The 14,120-nt window shown below is 37.5% G+C and overlaps 1 protein-coding gene across 1 annotated transcript in view; it reads left to right on the top strand.

Annotated features, from left to right (window-relative positions):
* Window positions 1–14,120, top strand: part of ssbp4 (single stranded DNA binding protein 4) — a 64,497-nt gene that overhangs the window by 18,125 nt on the left and 32,252 nt on the right. The window contains exon 4 of the mRNA XM_052590359.1: window positions 1,677–1,761. Within this exon, the coding sequence (XP_052446319.1) occupies window positions 1,677–1,761 (85 nt within the window). The remainder of the gene's footprint in view (window positions 1–1,676; window positions 1,762–14,120) is intronic.

Below are 14,120 nucleotides of genomic sequence, written 5' to 3'. Positions count from 1 at the left end.
AGAGAAATTCGATTTGTGAATAAATCATTTCGAGGCTGAGAATCTTCATCCATTTCTCAGAATTGGTCTGAATGATTCATTCATGAAATCACATGAACTACTTTATGGCACTTTTGTGTCCTTTTGAAAGGTCTTCATTTATTGTAATTTCATAGAGAAGGGTGGTCTTTAAAATGTCTCTTTTTGCGTTCCATGGAAGATACCTTCATTTTGTTCCAAATCCTTGTAATTCTGAGCAAGTGATTACATAATTAATATTTCTGACTGACCTATTCACTGTAAGAAGTATGAATTCAATCTGGATTTAAATCTAAACACTTGATTTTCGCTGCTGTTCCTCTACTTTTGTAGTCTGATGAGCTTGAATGTTGTTTAACCTTGCTCTCTTATTGCACCCATAAACAGTGAGTGATTTATGAACGCTGTCATAAGCCATCCTTTGCGTTATGCTCACGAACACAAATCCGTCAAATGGTTTCCACTCCACGGCAAGATATATGAAATGGGTGGAAACTGATTAGCCCCATTGACCTGTCGCCGTGCTGTGAGTGGCCTATTTTGTCCTTTTTGCAATCTGTCACATCAAACGTAAGCTTTTCCCCACATTCAGAACAGAAGTCTAATTTTGTTACATCAGCAGAAATAATGCACAGCGGTAAAAAGTGCTGCCTCGGAAGATGGAACAACTTGCGTTCGTCTTCTTAAGCCCTGCTTCAGCAGCTTTCATGAAGCGTCCATTAAATCAATATCTAAAGAGTGAGAATGGTTTAATGCCGACCTGTTTAACAGGTACTTATTTTCAATGAAGTAATTAAGGGATTATTTGGAGTGCAACCCGCTCCCCCTAGCAGCCCTTAAGGACTGTATTTCCTTAGTTAACAAATATCAAGCCTAATTGATTAGCCACTTAAAGGTCACACCTCATAAAGTGGGAAGCTATCCCGGGGTTATGATTGTAGTGACCCAGCTTTGACAGAAGCTTTCAAGTTTTTCTGAGTGTGATACTGAAGAAGACCAGTCTTCTGTTTTTTTTCTTTGACGTGCCTTTTACAGTGTGCTGGAGCCAAAGCCTGATCTGAAACCGTTTTGCACGTTTACACTACAGAAAAATCGAATCTGCATCACTCCCTAAACCCTGTGGTTATCACATCTTGCGTCACTAACTTGAAAGTTATCAGACATTGTTATAACAACTCAATCTGGCAAAAATAAAATAAAATTAGTTTGAATGTTAAAAATTAAAATGTGTCATCGTTATAAATAAATGTATTGTTTTGAATATTATTTCTTAGTAGTGGTTCGGTTGTTCCATCAAAAAAAAAAGCTTGGAATGGTGAAAAGCCACTGAATTAAATTATATTTAATGTTAAACCCTTAAGTATTGTAAATGACAACTCCAGTTTTGCGTTTTTATTTTTGAGTAGGGGAGTTGCATCACAGCTGAGCGCAAGCTTTTCTGTAACGAACGTTTTCGGTAAAGACCAGGCTAATTGGGGAAATTAGAACAACAAGGCGTGGAACAAACCATACCATTCAGTACTATTTTTTTTTACATGGCCTTGATGTGTTAAGTGTGTACGACAGCCTGTTGGTGTTTAGTTCAGCAGCTGTTTAGTTTGGTGAAGCTCACCCATGTATTTGATACTCATCTTTGTTTATTCTGCCTTATTTTGCAGTGTATTCTGGGATCTGTACTGTGCAGCTCCAGATCGACGGGAGACATGTGAACATTCCAGCGAGGCCAAGGCTTTCCACGACTATGTGAGTTCCCATTTTATCTGCTGTGGGGTTGAGTTGAACCTGAAGTTCTGCTGTTGTTGACTTCATTAACCCAAATGATCAGATTTACGGTCTTTTTATAGTTACCGGTGCTGTTTATCTTAAGCTTCGGCTCATTTTGCATAACTCGTGTGCTATAAATATGTTCGCACAGGTTGTGACTTTTATCACTGAAACTTTCGTAATATCTTTAAATATCATCGTAAGTCTGTGGTAGCTTCATTGTCTACATACCAGGATGTACTTTTGGTTCTAATAAAGTTCTGGTACAATAGCCAGAACTTTGGAACAAAAAGAAAGTGATGGACACAATTGTAATTTTTGGATGATCTATCCATTTAAGGCTGCAGGATTAAGAGTAGGCTGGGCTATCTTGAAGGTCTGCACTATGACCCTTTTGACCCCTTGATCTGCGGAAGACCTGTAAGTTAGTAATGAAGAACTGGAGTAGCATGGGTGGACAACCCTTGAGCTCCACCAAAAAGGGTCGTTCTTTGTTGCCGCGGCTTTCCAACTGCAAATGACCATGTTAATGTGACCACAAACACTGACCCTTGCTCAACCCTTGGGCTCAGTCTTGAAGAGTTTGAGTGTTCGCGCCTGTATCTACAATTTGCAGAGTACACTGGGACCTCTTTCCCACTCTGCATGTTTCCTTTGGCAGAACTTTTGCATCAAATATAAATCGTGCAAATATCTTTTACCCGCCACATTAGCAGGGTTAAAACCTCGTGAAAATGTTCCAGAGGAGGATAATATGTCAAAGATTATATGAAAGTAACGATGTTTCACCGCTAACTGCTAGCAGCAGAGTGTCACCTGGGCTAAATCTCAGGGCTTGAGTCATGAAAAGGATTATGCTATTCTTGCTTCAGACATTTAATGTACTGGATTTGCTATAGCAGAGAACAGTTAAAAGTTTGTGTGAGCTGCCTGCTGAAGTTTCAACCAATTGGAATCTGCGTGCCTGTGTATGGCCTCTATAAGATTAATTACATGGTTAATTAAACGCCGTGCTTAATTAAGTCTGACGTGTGTTCAATTAATCTATATGCCTAATCATTTCTAACACCCAATGGACACCTGGGATTGTCGAAATGAGTGCTCTGATGACCCCCTCCTCCGCACGACTGACCAGCCATGCTTGACGTTGACACGGCTGTTGTGAGACAGGCTGTTTCCCCCGATTGACTGTTTGAAATGCTTGGTGGCCTTTTCTTAGTAAACTCCAGATAGGTTTCTAGGCTTTGCTACTGGACCTCAGGGACTCGGCGAGTTTGAAAGGCTCAGATGTCCTGCCCCCGAGTTCTAGTCTGAGGATTAATGACCAGTTTCCCCTGACCTTTAACCCTCTGCAAAGTTCAGGAGGTCAGAGCATATCCGGCCTGTGTTGTCCCATTCCGAATGTTTTCCCAAATCTTTTCATCAGGCTATTAATCTCCATTTGCCTTCAGAATTTTGCGTCCAGTGAATTAATTCCGGGTTTGGGGTTTTTATTAATTGGGCTAGGATGAAGTGAACACGCTAAGTTCATTCCTCGAGGGTTACTCAGTGCTGTTCAGTGATTTTCCCCAGCTGTCAACTCTCGAGCCAATGGCTGGCCACTTCTTGGAAGACCTGAGGCTACTTTCTGTCTATTTTTGAGGCTTTTGTAGACACCAGGCTAATGTTGTGGGAAGAGTCTTACGGTGGAGGTTGTGACGAGTTTTGGTGGTGATGGGGGGGCGGTGGAGATGGAGAGGAGGCGGAGGAGGTCCCATGGGTTGCTCCAGACCTGTCTCCGTCTGATTAACTTCAGCTCTGGGATCCCTGTGGACCGGCCGCCCCATCAAGCCTGCTATCTCAGGCAAGGCTGATAACAGTGCCCATTCCCTAGTGTGTCAGTGGATCAGGGGCAGAAAAACAAGCGGGTTCCCATGAGTCAAATCCTCCTCACTGTCAGCGCCGCAGTTAGCTATATTGGCTTCTCCAAGCCAGGGCTTGGACATTTGACTAGGTTTTTGCAGTCATAGAATTAAACCGTTATCTTTTTGCTTGTAAACTTCCCGGTGGTGGAATTTGGGGAAACTCTGACTCTTCCTTCTTTTTGTCTACCCTTCTTTTCTCTTTTTTTACTCAAGTGGCCAGTGATGCACTTTGTGCAAGTAAGTCCTCCAGTTGGGAGGAATGATAATGGGATACAACATGCAAATCTTGAGATCTGTGGATTCTGGTTCATAACTAATCTGAGGATTGCTATAGGATTGTGACTCTGGCTGGGCTCCCAGAAATGGAGAGCCAGTTCCCCAAAACCAGGCAGCCACTAGTGCCACCAAGAAAGCCTCGATTCCACATCTTTAACACCCATTCCCCCCCTTTAAACAGACAAGACGGGGTCATCTGGAAGTACTTCAGTCTACTTATAGACAAGCTATTGATTGCTACTTTCAGTTATACAGGATATGAAATCAGTCCAATATTAGGGTTGCTTACTGAATAGAAAGAAGGGAAAAGAGAAAAACAATTGAGGAAAGGAAGGGTTAGTGGTACCTGCTCACTGCAAACTTCCTAAAACTCCCACAGAAGCCTGTCTCCCATCAGAGCCTTTGTTTATACCTCTGTATTTAGTTACACCAGCAGAATGGTTTGCATATTTGTCATGTAATTTTGCATGTGGATTTGCTTGTAAACAGATGAGTTCATAACAATATTGTTCTGGTGAGTGATTTGAAAGAATCTCCATCATCTGCGTGCTTTCACATGGACCAGGATTTACTACACAGAGTTCACTGATAAGTTGCTCAAAACATGCGAAAAATATTTTCATGGTTTTGCGCAACTTGTCAGTGTACAACGGCTCTGTGTAATTAATGCAGCTCAATGTGAAAGCACGCAGATGATGGAGATTTACCGCTCATTACAGAACCGCCATTACTGACAAGATGCGCGTTAAATATCACATACGATTTATCGTGCTGCCCTACTTGGCAGTAGAGTTACTTTTACAGGCCACTGCACTAATTCACAATAACAAAAGTGCATTATTTGCATGTGCTTTAATGCATTGCCTGTTAAACATTTAATTCATGTGGTTTTCTGATCTCCGCTTTTACTGAGCACGGTGGACTAAAAATTGCGCCTGATTACTGGACTAAGTTATCTTTCATGCTAATACTGTCAAAACACACAAAGTTCACATATTGACACTTTATTTGTTGTCTAAAGTGAAATTAAACGGGTGAGAACACTTTTCATTTTTGTTCTATTTGCAACAGATTTAGTTTATCTGTACAGCAGCATTTGTTCCCATGTGTTGCCTTAGTTTTTACAAGCGGAAATTGAGGATATGCGGATATTACCTCACTGATAGGCAACAATGACCAGGGACGAGTTATTATTATTTTTATAAAGTTGTTATTATTATAGAGTTATTATTATTATTTAAAATCGGAATTTATCTGCATTTACAAATCCTTGGGTACTTCTGGGATAACGTAAATACACAACTGCATGAAATACAGCATATCACACTATGGAAGTAGCAACATGGCAAAGAATCGTGATATATTTTTTCCGTATTGCCCACCCCATACTGGCATTGGATATTTGTTTTCTTTTAAATGTGCTTTATTGACATTTACATTTTTGCTGTCACATAATGCTCACTTTGAGATAATATTAATATCTTATATCATAAATTATAATTAAATTAATTATATAGAATTGGTTAATGTATATATTTAGAATGGATCGATACTAATGTCAATTTAATTTAATAAGCAACATGATACCAATGTATTAAGCATATCCAGCAAGAAACTGTCTAATGTAAAGGCCTCCTTATTTTTAATAATTCAACCAAACATGTTCATTTTTATCATTTATTCAGTCGCTTGTCTTTCCAAATTTGCAAGTTTCTGTCATGGGCAGAACAGAAAAGATGTAATTTTAGAAATTCTTCAAAGTTACATTTTTATGTTCAGTAGATAAGTCAGTGTGTGGTCCAAAACCCCAATGACTTAAATTTTATGGACAGTCATGCACTTTTGGAAAAATCTTTTTGGCCGAAGTATAATTGGATTTTTCCAAACTAATTAGTACTTCAGTTGACCTACTAACTAGTCCATTTAAAAAAAAAAACCCATAGTTTTGGAGATCCTTAATGTCACCCAACCTGTCTGCTACATCAAGTGTTACACTCTGTAAGATGGTATTAGCCATCTCATCACGTACTGACAGAAACATTGCAAGTACATAATGGAGGTCCTTTTCTTGACCCTCAGCACTCTTGAGTTGCTCTGTTACAGCGTTTAAATTGGAACATAACTAACACCAATTTCAGCCGTCACATATGCCTACACGACAGACATGAGCGTTCCTCAATGACACACTTATGAAAAACTTGGAAAACTTGGAGAGGACGGAAGGGCGACAGACGAACATGTTTTTCGTAGCGGCATCTTTTGGCAGCTTTCTGCGTCATTGAAAAGACGAGTGGAGGAACAGGTGGTTTAATATATCCGAGCGTTTTAAAAGTGGAAAGTGAATAAGCATTGGTCATTGTCTTTCTTTCTTGTTTCATGTGCTTCCAGGTGGTCCGGATGACTAATGTGTGACTGTGATTTTGAATGTGAGCTACGTGCCGCTTTTCTCCTCTCAATCTGAGCTGTTCTCACTGCATCTTCTGCCCTAGCATTCACCTGTCTTTTTTACCCTTTCGAATGCTTAGTTTCTTCCCTTTTTCATTTTAAATATCTCAAAAATGCCTCCTATTCTCTTGCTCTCAATGAGAATTTCCAGCTTTTTGAAAGATGACAAAAAGGAATAAACCTTAAAGGATCGAACAATGACTCACGCACGTTTTCATTCAAAGGCTTTGTCGTTGTTCACCTTCATCTTCGTCTTTTTTGATTTCCCGGCTGAAAAACACCAGGAGAGAAGCATATGTTGTATTTTGGATGCTGGTCCCCAGCATGAGATATTAGCATGTTAGTGTCCCTACCAGACTTCACAACTAGCTTCTAAGACTTGTTTTGTTAAGTTTCACATAGTTGTGCCTGTTCAACAGCTAACCCAGCATGGAAATGAGTATCATTACACTGCTGAAAGAAAAAAAGAATAAAAACATCACAGAAATTCTTATAGTTTCCATTAAACCATTAAAAATTTTTTTTTGTTATGGGCATTATCCCAATTGGAATTACTGTTGTTCTACTGGTTGCCATCTGCAATATAACATCCCACCCACAAAATCCATAAAATAGACACCATTATAATTTACATTAAAACCAATACAATTCCTGTTATAACCCTGAAATCTATTACATTTTCAGTTGTGTTTTATGAGGGGTTCTATTTTTTTTTTCAGCAGGCTTATTTATTCAATTTTAAGTATTTAAGGTTTTATGGATTTTATTAAATGGAAAATGTGCTGAATGTTTAATTTAATCCAAGTGAAATTAGCAAGCAGTTAGATTGAATTTACAATAGTTTTAAACATTAAACATTAGTTTTTTGTTCCTTGTCTATCATTTCGAAGCTTAAGTTTCATAAGTTTTTCTTTAGTTTTAATTTGCCTAACTATCAATCTGACCCTGTAGATGCCATAATGCCATTCTATTTTTCTCCCGCTTTTTTTTTGTTGTATTTTTTTAATGGTGAGCGTTTTTACGTAGTTTGTTAGAGCAGTGTTGATTGGGGAGAATGGAGGTGCGCTCACTCTATTGGTTAGTAAGACTGCCACACAAGGGTGGAAGTCATGCATATGCTCTGGAACGGAGTAATATCATGTCCACATCGCAGGCTTTGGGATTAGCAAATCACAACGTCTCAAATCCTGATTGCGATTTGTTTTTGATTAATCGCACAGCCCTAGTGTGAAATGTGATCTATTTGTTTTGTCTAGCCATAAGAGACATCAAGAGTTACTTTGACCCTTTGTTTGTTGTTTACGATTCAGAGCGTCTGGATATAGAGCACAGGTGTGTCTGAAGCTCATTTATTTATTTAGAAATTCTACCACAATTTGATAGATATTTACTAAGCTCTGAAGTTTAAGTAGCGGAAGGGCCTTGTTTAATCTTGAAGAGGTGACCTGTATGTTATCAATCTATCATACCATAGTACCATAGTTACTTGTCTTATTAGTGCTGTTTTTGTTGTCCCCTGGCTTGTTGGTACCACTATGCTTCCTTTTAATGTGTGTTGAAGCAGTCGTCACGATGCAGTATATGCATTTTCTTGTAAGTTGCTCTGGTGAGGCGGCATTTGCCAAGAAAATAAATGGAATTTTAAATGTCATCTGTCTGGAGGAGGTGTGACCTGAACTCAGTCTGAATTTCCACAATTGCAAGTCTCCCTCCCAAGTGCTGTTTTGATCTAAACTCCATTGTTACTTTGGACTTAAATCTGGGATGGCCGGCCATCTTCAGAGATACTCGTTTCTCACAGAAAATGGAATTAATTACAGACATTAAATGGCAAAATAGGAATTTTACTGTTATAATATTCTTTTGTTTGTACATATCTACAAAGTACATATCTAAGTCTTTGATATTATTTATGTATTAATAAACGGGTAATATCGAAGTCTTTGATAATAATTTCTGTATGAATTAGCATGTAATAAATCCGTAAGCTAGATGAGGTAAAATAAACCATTGAATCCTCATTTTGTTGGTTTGTGCTTATTGGACAAAAAAACAAAAACAGGACAAGTTTGAATAAATATGATGGTTTAAAAGTACATTTGACACAGGACTAACACTAATTTAAAAGTCTAACACTAAATTAAAAATGGCCGACAAAAATAAATCCTACTGCTTATCACCATTGTGATATGAATGAATAGTCAGTATATGAATATTCAAGCAAAACAAATGATTGCTAATATATTTAAAACAAAACCATAATAGTTTAATTATTTATTAATAGTCATTTTATAGAAATAGTGTTTAAATATTATTATTTTACGGCAAACGTATTTGAAATTTTCACAGTTTTTAAGCTACATAACACGTTTGGGCGATCAAACAGTCTAGTCGCAAATATTTCAATATTTCACCAAAACTAAAGTTCAAAACAACTAGAAATGTTAAAAAAAGGTGTATGGTCCTAGCTCCTGTACTATTAATTTGAAATTAGGACTTAAGTTTGTCGTTTTTTTTTGGAGATGTGAAAATGTGGCGAAGTATCGAATTGTTTTCCAACCTCCATCTTTCGTGTTTTGGTTTATGAAAGCGTTTGTGGCCAGTGCCTTCTTGGTGACCTTCACATTGAAGGTTATCGCGATGAGCTAGGGAGTCGCAAACAATGAAATAAAGTAACTCTCCATTGACCGACTCGCCCTTCCTTCTTGATCTATTCTTCAGAAGCGGCAGGTGTTTTCTTGCTTTCTGTGCAACGCTTCAGATTTCTGTTTGCACTGCTGTGGGTTTTTGTCCGACAAACCATCTGGTTCTTCTGCGAGTGTCAATACAGAGTGGTGTGTTTTTCTCATAACCTTGCAAGGGGGTGTGAATCAAGGCATACCACAGTTATTCCAAGTCCCTCAATTTCATTTCGCCCCTCTTTGTTGCGCCAGCGGTGGGCAGCTCTGGTGGCTGTGAGGTTAAGTTTGCAGGTCCCTCAGCTGGCATTTACCACGTCTGGCACCATTGGCATAGGGGCCACCCTTCTCCGCTCGGCTTTCAAGTGCCGACTTTGCTCAATGAAGTAAAACTGTCCAAACTGTAATACAGCATTGTGCTCTGGATCAAGTTTCAACAGGCTTCCCCGGATTGCGAGTAAAAAGCCACAAAACTAGCATAAATCCCCCAAAACAAGCTCCGTCTTTAGGTTCCTGTATATTTGGTTTACTCACGCAGGCAGTGTTTATAACTAGAGATTACGTTATTTGATTTGGGTGGAGTGTTTATTTTTCCACTTTTCACCTCCGCACACACATACTACTCTGTGGTAAAAGACGCAGCAGCTCATCTTCTGTCTTGTGCTGCAGTGGGTCTATTCCCAGACAGTGAGCGTAATGCAGAGTAATTATTATTTTTATACCATGTGCTTCTAGAGGCTTTCACTAGAAGTCAAAATGGCTCCCTACTGACCGGCTGATTACCTCTGAGGCCGTGCCCACACCTGCCTCCAGTCATACCTCGGCAGAGCTGTACCCCGCTGCCCCAGCGACAGAATGACGGGCTTAACTGGGATGGTTCTTTACATGTCTTAATTGCAGTGCAGAGACAGTGCTTTCACTGTCTCAACATTTCAGAAGATCCATTCTTTTTTTGTTTGCTTTCACGAAAAAGTACCATGTTAATGTTGTGATATTCTTTGAAGTACTGTGTTAAAGTGTCATGGTATTACCGTCTGATACCATAAATGTACCATGGTAACTTTTCTTTTTTGCTTTCTTATACCGTTGCTTGGACATGTTTTTTTTTTCTGAAAAAAAAAAAAGAATATTGTAGTATTACTTTTTAGATGTACAATGGAATTATCATTTTTCTCTTTTTTTTTCTACCTGAGAAAGTCAGTGTTGTTGACCCACCCTGACTTTTTACACATGTACAGTACCATAGTATTTTCCCTCTTTTGTTCTTTTATGCTGATTTTCTGTTATATTACCTTGATGGGTTTTTTTGTTCCTTTTTTCTTTTCATTAAATGCTATGGATATTGATAATTATTAATTAGTATATGAATATCAACCCTCTACGGACACCTTGGCAATTGAATTGCCATTGGCTAGAACATTTTTCAGTTGACTCGCCAGACTGATGATAAAAAAATAAATAATAATAATAATAATAATAAAAAATATATAAAAAATAATAAATATATATATATATATATATATATATATATATATATATATATATATATATATATATATATATACAGTTTTTTTTTTTATATCTTTAAGGACACTCTTAATGTCAGTCAGTCATGCATTATAATATGAAAATCATGATAGGTAAAAATTGATAGCCTGAATAGTCGCTTTGGATAAAAGCGTCTGCTAAATGCATAAATTGAAGTTTAATCTAATTAATAATATTTAATGACAGAACTTTAGTAATTAGAATTAAGATATGATAACCATGTATGAACCCATATTATTAATTTTAACTGAATTTCAGACTGGTGTTTTTTTTTTTGCCATTCAGTGTTTCTGTAAAAAAGATAATAATAATAATACGAATTCTACTAATAAGAACAATATAAATCGCATTTAGGATTAATGAGCTGCTGGATTCATGAATATTAATCAGGTTGTGTGCATTTGCTCTAACTGATTTGCTGAAATCAAATCAAGGACGATATAGGTGAGCGCCAGCCAATGAGATTGTCATTTGCGCATTAGCTCCGCCTACAACCAGTTCTTAAGCTGGAGAATTCCAAAGAATATTACAACAAAGAAAATCGTTTACATGTAGTGTGTCAGTTCTCTCTCTCTCTCTCTCTCTCTCTGTGTGTGTGTGTGAGACAAAGTGAGGGCATGTCATGCATCTTCACACTAGAGTTTACTGTATGTCAAATACAGGTGCCCTGCACATCCATTCAGATGTATTGAAAAATATCACTGATCAGTTAACGGAGAGTGAAACTCTAAAGCGCTCAGTCAGAGAGTGTTTGGTAAGTGAAAATATAGCTGAGCTAAACTTGTGGTATAAATACCATAGTGTATCAATATACTAATAATTTAGTACAGTTTTTTGTGTGTGTGCTTGCTCTGAATTCTTATCATCTTTTAACAGAGCTAAAGATGCATCTGTTTCTGAACTGATCAGGTGTGCTCAAACCCTTCTGTGTGTGTGTGTGTTTGCATGCTTTCAAGCCACAGCTGCATTGTTGAGTTATGACGCTCTCCTCTGTGCTTATGTGCATTGTTGTCTCCATTTTAAACACTCAATTTGGCTTCTTTATCTTTACCTACATTCAGATTTAATTGCTTGGTTGGTAATCTCATGCATTACGCTTATTGCCACATTGTTCTGTAGTCATGCCATAAACACGTATCAAAGGGAAAGCTGACATCGATTTTAGTTTCTTCAGTGTCGATGGCTTTTATGAAGATGTTTATGCCGTATTTGCCCGATATTTTGCCCACTGGCATTTGTTCTCCTTCATCTCTTACATCTGATCTTCATTTTTTCTTGTGCGTCTCTCATCCTCTCACTCTTTTCTCTTTTGGTCTCGTACCTCAGACTTCCCGCACAAGATCCGTGTGTTCAATAACTGCTGCAGTTTATAAAGGCTGAAGGGTCAAACAAAGGTCACAGGCTCTTCGGCTGCCAATCAGAAATCTCCAGCCGCTGATGTCTGAAATGTTAAATCACACCTTGCCCTGAAAATCAGACTTTGCGTTGTTTACCAAATGTGCAGGTGCCTTGGTTTTCCATCAGTCTGGTTTGTAGTCATAGATAATCATTTGTTCTGTTAATATCATAGTGTGAAAAATCCATTCTGATTTTAGTTACCTGAAATTCATTCGCTATTTAGCATGTCTGCATATGCAATTAGCAACCAAATTATGACTGTAATATATAATATAACTGTAAAAGATCAGTTGATGCTGTATTAACATTTTTAATGAAACGGAAATAACGTCCGACAGCTTGCACAGACAGTTTGTCATGTTTTTCATGAAGCAAGCCACTGAGGAAGAGGAGGGTGATGAAGAGGCGGGGGGAGGGGCAGTTGACCTGGTTTTGGGGGGCTGTGGAGGCTGTGATAGTGGTGTTGTTGAAGGGTTTGTAATCCAAGGGATGCACGGGCAGATTAGAGGCTGCCCCATATTAACAAGAGCCGGGCGAGAAAGTCATTAAAAGACTCCGGACAGATCAACTGTTGGGGAAGGTGGCTTTCACTTATCTGTTTATTAGCATGTTCATTTTCTTTTTTATTCATGTGCATGTTGGTTATTAGTTATTTTGAAATGAAGGGTTTTCAGTTGTTTTAAATAATATATTTATAATAAAGAAAAATTATGTATTTTTTTGTAGATAAAAAAAACAACATTTTCATAATGTTTATTTATTTATAATTTTAGATGTATGTATTTAAAATTGTGATGATATTGTTTAGTGTTGGTGGTATTTATTTTATTTTTTTATTATTTATTGTTATAATTTTTTTCCTCACAGTTTAAAGTTTTTATTTTTTTATTTTTCAGTTTTCCAAGAATTCACATGCTCCTCATTCAAAAAGTTGCATATTTGTTGATGTATTTGACATGGTTTTTAGTACCAATCATTTTACCTTCTAATAAGAAAGTTGATAAAACTGATGGGTATCATCAGCATATTTTATAAATTAAGTAATAATACATTTTATTACACAGTGCATTATTTTATAATAAATTAAGCATATTCTGGGGGCCTTGCTGTGACTGAAAATCAAACCAGAATGCATTACAATGCACCTTTTGTATATTTCTCAACCTGTGCAGCTTGTGTTGGCATAGTTAATTTCTAAACTACAGCTTCTGTCTGCTTTACCCTTTATTCATCTTCCTGTCGCGTGGCACATTTTCAACTCCTTGTCTCTTGTTCGCTGATTTATCTCGAAAGGTTATTAGTGCATGCTACAAAGTAAATGTTTGTCGGTAATAAGCGTCCCAACGTGTCGCAAATGCCCACCCAAAATAAAGAGTTTGACACTGCAGCAAATTGTGTTTAATTGCACTAATTAATTTGAGCCTGTGACTGCCAAATCTGATTTTTCAACTACGATATGCGCTAGGCTCGGCGTCAAAACAGTAATGTAATTCTGATATTAATATTATGTTTCCTGTTGTGGCTTTAACTTCACAAATGTAATTATTTGGCTGGGACATTATTATGGTTGACTGAAATGACTCTGGTTTATAATTATTTCTTGGCCTGGTTGTGTTACAAATTAATAGTTTTGACATCTGTTGCTGTTCACGGTTTATGACGTTATAATGGTTTTAATAACATGCTGTGATGTGCAATACAGATCTGATATATCATAATGACCCTTGTGTTATCACAAAAACAATTTCAAATTTTTACCTTACACATATTTTCTAGAATTGATAGATAAAAGTTAAAATAATTATTGGGATTTTTAATAGTTAGGCTATATGACGTGTGAAACATTTCAGCGTTGAATATCTGGAGAAAATAACTATATCGTGATGTTAAGTTTGATATATATAATGCCTCGCACCATGATTGAAGATTTTGGTCACACCACCCGCTACTAATATTAATTGGAAAAAAACACGCCGCAAACAAAAATAAGCTCTAATATCAGACATTTTGGGCAAACTGTGAGGGTTGACACTCTTGATAAGAGGAAAAGAGAGAAATATCGACTTTCGCCGAATGTCCCTCCGCTCTC

The sequence above is a fragment of the Carassius gibelio genome, chromosome B22 (genome assembly GCF_023724105.1).
Source record: "Carassius gibelio isolate Cgi1373 ecotype wild population from Czech Republic chromosome B22, carGib1.2-hapl.c, whole genome shotgun sequence".
NCBI classification, from domain to species: domain Eukaryota; kingdom Metazoa; phylum Chordata; class Actinopteri; order Cypriniformes; family Cyprinidae; genus Carassius; species Carassius gibelio.
The sequence above is the reverse complement of the archived record's forward strand: the minus strand, read 5'-3'. Positions and strand labels throughout refer to the sequence as shown.